The 11,405-nt window shown below is 41.5% G+C and overlaps 1 protein-coding gene across 1 annotated transcript in view; it reads right to left on the bottom strand.

The window, feature by feature from the left end:
• Positions 1-7,144: 7,144 nt before the first annotated feature.
• The window catches only part of ELOVL6 (ELOVL fatty acid elongase 6), a 100,586-nt gene continuing 96,325 nt past the window's right edge, over positions 7,145-11,405 (bottom strand). Inside the window, exon 4 of the mRNA XM_075849732.1 lies at positions 7,145-9,439. Within this exon, the coding sequence (XP_075705847.1) occupies positions 9,015-9,439 (425 nt within the window). The 3' untranslated portion in view covers positions 7,145-9,014. The remainder of the gene's footprint in view (positions 9,440-11,405) is intronic.

The raw sequence follows: 11,405 nt of genomic DNA, 5'->3' as shown, positions 1-11,405 counted from the left end.
GCAGATGGGGCCTGCTGAACCACAATTGCATTCACTTGTTTGATGTTACATACATTATATACTTACTTAATATTTAAAAAAAAATAATAAATTAGATGATGGTATTTGTTCACATTTAACAAACAGAAATCTGCTTTTTCTGCTCTAAAATACTGATCAGCAGCGAATAACAGGGCAGACCTGGTGTAAAGTGTAGAAAGGTTTTTCTAAAACGTCAATGAAGCATTTTTTTTTCTATATGGCAGTAAAGGTATGTTAATACAACACTTCTGTAAAGTAGACATCTGATAAAACGAATGTAATTCATATAAACCAATAGAAGCAACTGATAGGTTGGCAGTACTGTTTTAATTAGATGGTGCATTACTGGTGGGGTTTATGTGCCAGGGCTGTTTTTTAGTCCGAGTCCGGCCTTGATTTCTTCAATTTATTCAATACTTTTGCCATTACCAAGTCCTGCTGGAGCAGGTTTGAGAATTTTATAGTTCTGACGGTAATGAATATTTTTGCATTTGGCAATTAAGTCTCATGCAGTTTATGGGTCCTACTAACATTCATATAAAGATATATCTGACCTCAGCCTTCTCTTCTCTAGGGTAAAGAAATTAAACTGTAATAACCTTTCCATATAAGTGAGATCTTCCATACCCTTAGTGAATTAGATAGACCTTCTCTGAATATTTTCCAACTCCCTAAAACCCTTGTATGAACTGGGGACAAAATAGGACTGCACATTAAAGATGTGGCCGCACAAATAACAATATCCTATTGACACTCGATACAGCAGCTTAAGGCCCCATGCACACGACCGTATTTTTTCCCTCCCGTAAATACTGGCTGTAAATACGGGTCCTTGGTCACACGTTTTTAGCCCGTAATTACGGGTCCGTTGTCATCCGTATTCCACCCGTATTTACGGACCCGTAAAAAAAGGGGGGCTGGAAATTATGTCACAATCATGTCCAAACACCTTAAAAGGGCCACATGATCGCAGGGGCGGATTATAATGAGGGCAATATGGGCAAGTGCCCAGGGCCCGAGGCTGGAAGGGCGCTCAGTTCGCCCCAGTTCTCCCTTACCGGCTGTTAAAATTACAGCCGGTTCAGAGAACCGGAGTGAAGCGGGACAGCTCACCCAACCAGTGGCATAGCTATAGGGGCCACACTACACAGTAAAAAGTTACTATAGTAACGGGAGCCGCAGGCCCGTTACTATAGTAACTACAGTACTTACCTTCCTGTTTCCAGTGCGCAGCGCATGACGTCACCACCATCCTGTAGTTCAGAGTCAGGACATCCGCCGCGGCTGAAGAGCAGGGTAAGTTTCAAATCCTTGTCTGCTTAAAGCTGATTGGTGGGGTCCGACTCCCAGGACAATCCGCCAATCACCTGTTTTGAAGGGGACGCAGCGCTCGTATGAGAGCTGGTGCTTCCCCTTCATTCCGGTCACTTGCTCACATTGTGAATCCATGTCGGCGATTCACAGTGTGAGCGAGTAAGTGAAATGAAGGGGAAGCAGCTGTCGTAACAGCGCTGCGGTCCCTTCAAAACAGGTGAGTGGCGGGGGTCCTGGGAGACGGACCCCGAGCCATCAGCTATTGATGGCCTATCCTGAGGATAGGCCATCAATGTTTAGGGACTGGACAATCCCTTTTAAGCCTACGATGTTGCAGGCTTAGAGGGCCCATGAGACAGGATCACAGATTGTGTGATGCTGTCTGCTGGGCCCTGTATCTAAGCCAATCACATGGTAGGCTTAGATACATGGCCCATGTGTGATCCTGTCTGATGGGCCCTGTGTATAAGCATCTTACATAAGCACATGGTAGGCTTAGATACATGGCCCATGTGTGATCCTGTATGATGGGCCCTGTATATAAGCATCTTACATAAGCACATGGTAGGCTTATTTACATGGCCAATGTGTGATCCTGTCTGATGGGCCCTGTATATAAGCATCTTACATAAGCACATGGTAAGCTTAGATACATGGCCCATGTGACCCTGTCTGATGGGCCCTGTATAGAAGCCTACCACATGTACTGTATAAGATTACTGTCTGCTGGACCCTGTATCTTGACAGACAGTATCACACATGGGCCCTGTACCTAAGCCTACCACATGTGTTGCTAATCGTTTTTGTTGTGTTTGTGTTTTTTCACAGGTTCGGTCATTGGACTACGTCGGATTTGAGGACTACTTTGTTGACAGCGTTTTTATTATCAATAAAATGGTTAATGAGGGTTGTCTGGGTGGTTTTTATTTCAATAAAATATTTTTTCTATGTCTTTGTTTGTTTTTTAAACTTTATTACTACCGCCTTAGTAATGGACGCCAGCTGATTGACAGCGTCCATTACTAAGGCGAGGCTTAGTGTTAGCCGGTACAGAGGCTAACACTAACCCCCATTATTACCCCGGCACCCACCGCCACCAGGGGTGTCGGGAAAAGACGGGTATGATCCAGTACCTGACCATCTGTAGTGATGGTCGCTCAATGTGGCGGCCGCAAGATGGTATTATTAGGCTGGGAAAGGCCAAAAACTGTGGCCCTTCCCCCGTGGTAATGTTAACCTGCTGCTGCTTTCTTGTATCTGGCTGGTTATGAAAAATGGGGGGTGACCCCGCCAGATACAACAGCAGCAGCCTAGCATTACCAGGGGGGGGGGGTCACTGTTTTTGGCCTTTCCCAGGCTGATATTACCAGCCTGTGGCTGACCCGGTACCCGACCATCACTACAGGTGGTCGGGTACTGGTTCGTACCCGGCTCTTTCCAGTACCACTGGTGCCGGTGGGTACCGGGGTAATGGGGGTTAGTGTTAGCCTCTCTGCCTGCTAACATTAAGCCTCGTCTTAGTAATGGATATTGTCAATCAGCCAGCAGCTATTAAGGCGGTAATAATAAAGTTTAAAAAAATACAAGGACATAGAAAAAATATTTTATTGAAATAAAGAAACAAACACAACCCTCATTAACCATTTTATTGAGAATAAAAAAAACGCTACCATTGAAGTAGTCCTCGAATCCGACGTAGTCCAACAACCGAACCTGTAAAATAACACAAACACACAAAAATAATTAGTAGCACATAAAAAAGCAAAACAATTCTTATACTTACCTTTTCTGGGTCCAGCGCTGGAACCGCAATGTCAGTGAGCTGGTCCCTATATCTAATCCTATCATGTGTGATACTGTCTGTTGAGCTACTGTATCTAATCCTATAATGTGTGATACGGTCTGTTGAGCTACTGTATCTAATCCTATCATGTGTGATACTGTGCTGAGCCACTGTATCTAATCCTATTCATAGTTTGTAGGGTCGTAGTGCAATAGATATGCTGTCTCCTATATACACACACACACACACACACACACACACACACATTCAGGGGCACAGTGTATAGTACTATTATATTCAGGAGTACAGTGTATGGTACTATTATATTCAGGGGCGCAGTGTATAGTACTATTATATTCAAGAGCGCAGTGTATACAGTAAAATACATCCCCAGAACCAATGTACTGAGCTTTGTTCTGTGGATGTATATATGTACTGAGCTTGGTTCTGGTGTGGTGCTGTATATATATATACTGAGCTTTGTTCTGGCGTTGTATATATGTACTGAGATTTGTTCTGGTGTTGTATATATGTACTGAGCTTGGATCTGGGGATGTATATATGTACTAAGCTTGGTTCTAGTGCAGTATATATGTACTGAGCTTGGTTCTGGTGCTGTATTTATGTACTGAGCTTGCTTCTGGGGCTGTATTAATGTACTGAGCTTTGTTCTGTGGATGTATATATGTACTGAGCTTGGTTCTGGTGTGGTGCTGTATATATATATACTGAGCTTTGTTCTGGCGTTGTATATATGTACTGAGATTTGTTCTGGTGTTGTATATATGTACTGAGCTTGGATCTGGGGATGTATATATGTACTAAGCTTGGTTCTAGTGCAGTATATATGTACTGAGCTTGGTTCTGGTGCTGTATTTATGTACTGAGCTTGCTTCTGGGGCTGTATTAATGTACTGAGCTTGGTTTTAGTGCTGTATATATGTACTGAGCTTGGTTCTAGTGCTGTATATATGTACTGAGCTTGGTTCTAGTGCTGTATATATGTACTGAGCTTTGTTCTGGTGTTGTATATATGTATTGAGCTTGGTTCTGGGGCTGTATATATGTGCTGAGCTTGGTTCTGGTGCTGTGAATATATATACTGAGCTTGGTTCTGGAGTTATACCGTGTTTCCCCGAAAGTAAGACAGTGTCTTACTTTCTTTTTATCCCCAAAAGCCCCACTATGTCTTACTTTCGGGGTATGTCTTATATTGGAAAAAAATTGTCGAATTATTATTTTTTTTTTTTCACAAACTTTATTTAACTGTTTTACATTTTTTTTTTTAGTCCCACCAGGGGACTTCACTATGCGATGTGCCGATCGCATATATAATGCTTTGGTATACTTAGTATACCGAAGCATTATTGCCTGTCAGTGTAAAACTGACAGGCAACCTATTAGGTCATGCCTCCGGCATCGCCTAACAGGCAGATGCTGAAGGCAGACCTGGGGGTCTTTGTTAGACCCCCGTCTGTCATGGAAACCCGACGGCGACCCGCGATTTGTTTGCGGGGGCGCCGATCGGGTGACAGAGGGAGCTCCCCCCTCTGTCAAACACATTAAATGCCGCTGTCACTATTGACAGCGGCATTTAATGGGTTAAACTGCCGGAATCGGCGCGCGCTTCGATTCCGGCAGTTGCAGCAGGAGCCAGGCTGTGTATAACAGCCGTGCTCCTGCCGCTGATCGCGTGGGTACAGTCTCAGTACCCGCGCCATCACAGGACGGATATATCCGTCCTCCTGCGCGAACTAGCAGCTGCTGAGGACGGATATATCCGGCGCGGTGACGTATGGAGAGGGGGGCGGCGCGGAAGTGGGCAGGAGGCGGCAATACCCCCGTGTTTCCCCGAAAGTAAGACATATGTCTTACTTTCGGGGTACGGCTTATATTAGCCGACCCCCCTGAAACACCCGATACGTCTTACAATCGGGGGTGTCTTACTATCGGGGAAACACGGTATATATGTACTGAGCTTGGTTCTGGCGTTGTATATATGTACTGAGCTTGGTTCTGGGGATGTATATATGTACTGAGCTTCGTTCTAGTGCTGTATATATGTACTGAGCTTTGTTCTGGTGCTGTATTTATGTACTGAGCTTGGTTCTGGGGCTGTATTTATGTACTGAGCTTGGTTATAGTCCTGTATATATGTACTGTGCTTGGTTCTGGTGTTGTATATATGTACTGAGCTTGGTTCTGGGGCTGTATATATGTGCTGAGCTTTGTTCTGGTGCTGTGTATATATATATACTGAGCTTGGTTCTGGAGTTATATATATGTACTGAGCTTTGTTCTGGCGTTATATATATGTACTGAGCTTTGTTCTGGCATTGTATATATGTACTGAGCTTGGTTCTAGTGCTGTATATATGTACTGAGCTTTGTTCTGGTGCTGTATTTATGTACTGAGCTTGGTTCTGGGGCTGTATTTATATACTGAGCTTGGTACTAGTGCTGTATATATGTACTGTGCTTGGCTCTGGTATTGTATATATGTACTGAGCTTGGTTCTGGGGTTGTATATATGTGCTGTGCTTGGTTCTGGTGCTGTGTATATATATACTGAGATTGGTTCTAGAGTTATATATATGTACTGAGCTTGGTTCTGGCGTTGTATATATGTACTGAGCTTGGTTCTGGGGATGTATATATGTACTGAGCTTGGTTCTAGTGCTGTATATATGTACTGAGCTTGGTTCTGGTGCTGTATTTATGTACTGAGCTTGGTTCTGGTGTTGTATATATGTACTGAGCTTGGTTCTAGTGCTGTATATATGTACTGTGCTTTGTTCTGGTGTTGTATATATGTACTGAGCTTGGTTCTGAGTCTGTATATTTGTATTGAGCTTGTTTCTGGGTCTGTATATATTTACCTTCTCTTAAGGTAAAAGTATATGTTGAATTTACTTTTACCTTAAGAGAAGGTAAATATATACAGTAAAAACTAAATCCAAAAAACCATGAAGGAATCTCAGTTTTTTCCAATTCACACATTATATGGTACTTTACATGGTGCCAATAAAAAGTGTAACTCCTCCCGCAAAAACAATCCTTCACACACCCCTCCATTGACGTAAAAATCAAAAAGTTATAAAGCTCCTGACTACTTCAGTGTCTCAAAGTATTTTGCTTTCTTTCTTCTATATGGCTCATTCTGCTTTTAGAGCTAAATTAATACCGTGCCAGGTCTGTGGCCGCCTAAACAGAAATCTGCAAATATATACGGTACAAGGTCTTCGGAGTACACGGGGGGGGGGATGGCCCAGACCTGAAAAAGTGCCCGGGGCCCATGGTACCCTTAATCCGCCCCTGCATGACCGCTCAGACGCCATTTGCTCTGCTCTTTATTAAAAAATTGAAATCCCCTGACGTCGCCTAGCACGGCTCCTGTAATTACGGGTGCACACACGTAGCCACACATAATTACAAGAGCCCCATAGACTTCTATGGGCCTGCCCGTGCTATAATTACGGCCTGAAATAGGACATAATCTATATTTTTCAACGGCCCGGGCACCGAAAACGGGAAGGTACCCGTGGCCAGTAGAAGTCTATGGGCCCGTAATTATGGGCGTTTTTACGGTCGCGTGCATGGGGCCTTAGATTGTATGCTTTAATTTACTTGTTAATCAATAATTGTGCCAGTGCTGGCCAAATCCCCTTCGCCAGGTGGCCAATTTGCCTAGCAAATTACTTTTTGGACTTTTTTTATGGGTTGCTAGGAGATTTAACAGTGTTCTGCAAGTAATGCTAGCAATGTTCATTACTCAATGTATCATGCGCGGCCACTAACAGTGAACCCAAAGTGATAGCCCCAACCCAAGGTGAATGAGTGGCGTGTGTTGGTTTGTTACTAGGTATGACTACGTACACAGGTTGTGTTTACAGTCTGTACCCTTAGAGACTGCAAAGGAGCTCCACACACAAGACGGTAAGAGATTATTAATTAAAACGATTTCTAAAGTTGCTTCATTTACTTAATACGCACTGGAGCAATAAAACATGGCTGCAAATGTGTACATTTCCTTTAATTTTGGGGTTCACAAGTTCTATAACAGATAAATAAAAAGTAATACAAATCATTTCTAAGTCATTAGAAAAAATACTTCCAAATGCTTTAACATAAATGTAAACTTTATTGTTTGTTACAATAGTGAACTGCAAGTTCTCCTCATTTCATTCTGAATAACCATTCAGACAAAACGCATCATAACACTAGGTCTTTTTTCATTTATTTCCCCTACATGAGACACTATCGCCTCTGCCATTTCTACCAGGAAACTAATTTTTAAAAAAAAGCAGCATGGATGGCAGCACCGTTAAAGCTAAATAAAAAAATTATAAGAAATAAAAAACAAAATCCCTTGTGTTGCAACTCTTTCGGAAATTAAAGACGCTTTTGAAGTAGCAAGGAAATGTGCTTCTATATACCACAGGGTAGTACAATGGTGACTGCATGTTTCCTACAGGTTTGCAAATACAGTATAACTTACTGTACTCTGATGCATGACTGCAGCCTCTAAACCTTCTTTTCTAATATATTAAACTATCTAATACAATTAAGACTACATTAAAACATTTAACATCAAGTTACATTAAGTGCTTCCTTGAAATGCTAGGGAATTGTACACATTTTTGGCTTCTCAGGACTTCGTTATAACAGACAGAACACTTTATGATCTGAACAATATGGCTTTACAACAACATGAGCTCTCAATTTCATACCCGGGTATACTGGTACCCTTTGCTTGTTGGCCTGCTTTCAATGCACGTGGACATAGAAAAATACAGGAGACTGAAGGTAAGACAAGTCCCTTGGATTACGGTTTAAGATGGTTAAAGGAATTGGTAATCCCCATTTGGGGGTTTAATTAAAAACATTAATTTGTAGCAAAGATCTTGTGTGTTGTATTCTCTATGTATACCGGAAGAGGGCACTTTTATCATTTCTGTACTGCTTCTAAAGCAAATACAAAAGCACAGTGTTACCGAACTCACGCACACAACCCTGCAGTAATAATCTAAGAGTTCAGAAAAATAGAAAACATGACTGATTTTCGGCTTTAGATATACCTATGTATAAACCAGGCTTTCACCATATCATGCAGTCTGAAAAAGTTGAATGACCTTTGTAAGCAGATTTTCTCTCCACCCTTTCTAGCAGACATTTGTTATTTAGTCCACGGGTAGTTCCACGGAGACGGATGAGGCTTTGATATGTGTATTCTCCATGCCAGCTGTCAATACGAAGCAGCTGTACAAGTCCGATGTCAATCGCACTAGACACAAGATCCAGCGGATATGTACAAGTCTAGTATTAATACTGTAGCAACCATCTTGGGCAAGTGGTTTGTTTGCATATTAATAAGAACTGCAGCTGAACACGATACACAACATTGGGCAAGCATCCTAAATGTTCAATTTCATTTTCTTACGTATGCTTTCTTTTAACTCGTCCACTTTATAACATTAAAACCAATATATTATTCCTTAACCGAAAATACATGTTCTATTCTACTTTACACAGCCTCTTCCTCACCCTCACGTATCCTTGAAATAAATACCACTTTATGCGGATAACTTGTTTTGGGCAGTAGTAAAACCAGAGGTTGTAAGGAAAGTATTTCTCCCATATGACCTGTACTTCTGGGCTGAATAATACAGACCAGTTTATTTCCCATGGCTCCTTGAAATAGCACAGATCAGCTTCATTTTTAAGACCATTATTAAATACATTTTTAAAACATTTTGTCTCTAGGATCTAAGTGCTTGAGATATGGTTTTCTTTGTGCCTTAAATTATTTGCTTACTCCCAATTCTGTTTTGTTTGTGTTTTTTTTTTCTTTAATTTTTGATGACCCTGAGGTATGACTTGGCATTAGGTTCCACGCTTAGTCAGCCTTGGCAGCTTTCCTGGTTTTGGTGATATATGCTTCAAAGAAGAAGTGAACGAAGAGCACAAAGTAGCTGAGGTACATGATGGAGGACCACACAATGTTTTGTACGTGGGATGGACACTGTCCTTGCTGCATCCATGAGAAGACTAGATAATTCACCACACAGCCAATGAGCATTTGAGTGATCTGGGATAGCGTAATCAACATGGCGAATTTTCGTGATACCCTAAAGCCAGCTGCACGCAGGGCATAGTATGAATACATTACTGCGTGCACTCCGTAGTTCATGGTCATAAACCAACCTCCACCAGCTACCATGTCCTTGTACGAGTACCATGAATAAAGTAATACTGTTATATGGTGATACCAGTGAAGAAAGATGAGCTTCTGTTTTCTAAGGATAATGAAAATAGTATCTCCTGGAAAAAAAACAGAAATGCAAGAAATGGAGTGTTAGCATATAAACATTATGAATGTAGGCTGTCATTAAAGAGACATATTTCAAAAAAAGCATTCAACCATAAATAATTTAACACTTCTAAAACATATCAAGTATTAGACAACTTTTTTAATGTAAATAGGGCAAATTCCCAAAGCCTTTACTAGGTAATATTCTTTTTTTAAAATTTGGAATTATTTGGAATTGTATTCATCATAATGGACAATAATTCATTACTCTGCTCACAATTGGTGTCCTGCTGCAGAAAGCAGCCACTGGAGTGGAGGGTAAACCTTTCCAGCCCCAAAGCCGGGTATCAGTGTGGTATAAGTTATTTGTTATCAATGCATTCTAATGTTGTACATCAATTACACAGATTTCATTTACAGAGGTATTCCCATCTTAAGCATTACATTTCAGATTAGAGCCGCTATGGTGATCAGCTGATCGCTGGGAGTCTGACACCCCGGCAATCCGCTAATTTTCCCCTGCACTTGCCAGTGCAGGGAAATATAGTATTACATGATGGCCATTCAAAGCTGTTCTGGCTAATATATAGAGGTCCTGAGTGGAAGGGCTTATTGATAGGAGTAGTCTTCATGAGACAACACCTCTAAGGCCATTTCAACATGATGAATGGCCGATAGGTGAGGGTTCCGCTGAGAGTCTTAATAGAGTTTAATGAAGAGGTGGCCACACTTGTGCACTGCCCTCTCCCATTGACGTGTAAGGGAGTTATGGAAAGAACCAAGCGCTCCGCTCTTTCCGTAACTCACAAAGACTTCAATGGAAATGGAAAGGGTAACCTCCTCCTTGTATTCTATGGAGACTGCAAAAGACAGGACTAGGTGAACAGGGGTTAAAGAAACCCCATTCTCCAGATAGGTGAGGGAGCCAAGATGTTGGACCAGCACCTACCAGGCATTTATGGCATATCCTGTGGATATACCTCTTTAAATATCTGTAAAATCTATTTCATTAAGTATTTTTGACATATACATTTTTAGGAACTGTCAATTGATGTTGATTATGTTGCAATATATAGATATTCTGTGTCCTGTATATAGCTACTGCTCCTGTAACGGAACCCTCTGCTATAACTGGGCTCTACTCACATTAGTGTCATGCCTTCTGCTCATAACAGAACAATAACAGCTATGGAAGATATGTGTCCAGTCTAGGTATGCTCTGTGAACTAAATACATTCACAGCACCTTTTTAAATTATAAAGAACGTAACAAAATCTATAATATAATATAAAATCAAAAATATAATTAAATTAGCAAAAATACAAAATGAAAGGCAGGTGGCCAAGGATAGTAAAACAAATCCCCAAAAATTCTTCAAGTATATAAATGCAAAAAAGCCAAGGCCTGAGCATGTAGGACCCTTAGATAGTGGTAATGGGGAGTTGGTCACAGGGGATCAAGAGGAGGCAGAGTTACTAAATGGGTTCTTTAGCTCCATATATACAACAGACGAAAGAGATGCTGATGTAGCCGTTGCCAGTGCTGTTAATATATCAGCTGATATACTGAATTGGATGAATGTAGATATGGTCCAAGCTAAATAAAATAAATGTGCACAAGGCCCCGGGACCAGATGGGTTACACCCTAGAGTTCTTAAAGAGGCTCTGTCACCACATTATAAGTGGCCTATATTGTACATGATGTGATCGGCGCTGTAATGTAGATTACAGCAGTGTTTTATGACCTATATTAGCTTTATGCAAATGAGTTTCTCAATGGACAACTGGGCGTGTTACTATATAGCCAAGTGGGCGTTGTACAGAGGAGTGTATGACGCTGACCAATCAGTGACCAATCAGCGTCATACACTTCTCTCCATTCATTTATACAGCACATAGCGATATAGCTGCAGTGGCCTCATCTAAAATATGCAGTTCAGTTCTGGGCTCCAGTTCATAGAAAGGATGCCCTGGAGT

Source organism: Rhinoderma darwinii, chromosome 1 (assembly GCF_050947455.1).
Source record: "Rhinoderma darwinii isolate aRhiDar2 chromosome 1, aRhiDar2.hap1, whole genome shotgun sequence".
NCBI classification, from domain to species: Eukaryota; Metazoa; Chordata; class Amphibia; order Anura; family Rhinodermatidae; genus Rhinoderma; species Rhinoderma darwinii.
This window is presented reverse-complemented; position numbering and strand designations above follow the sequence as displayed.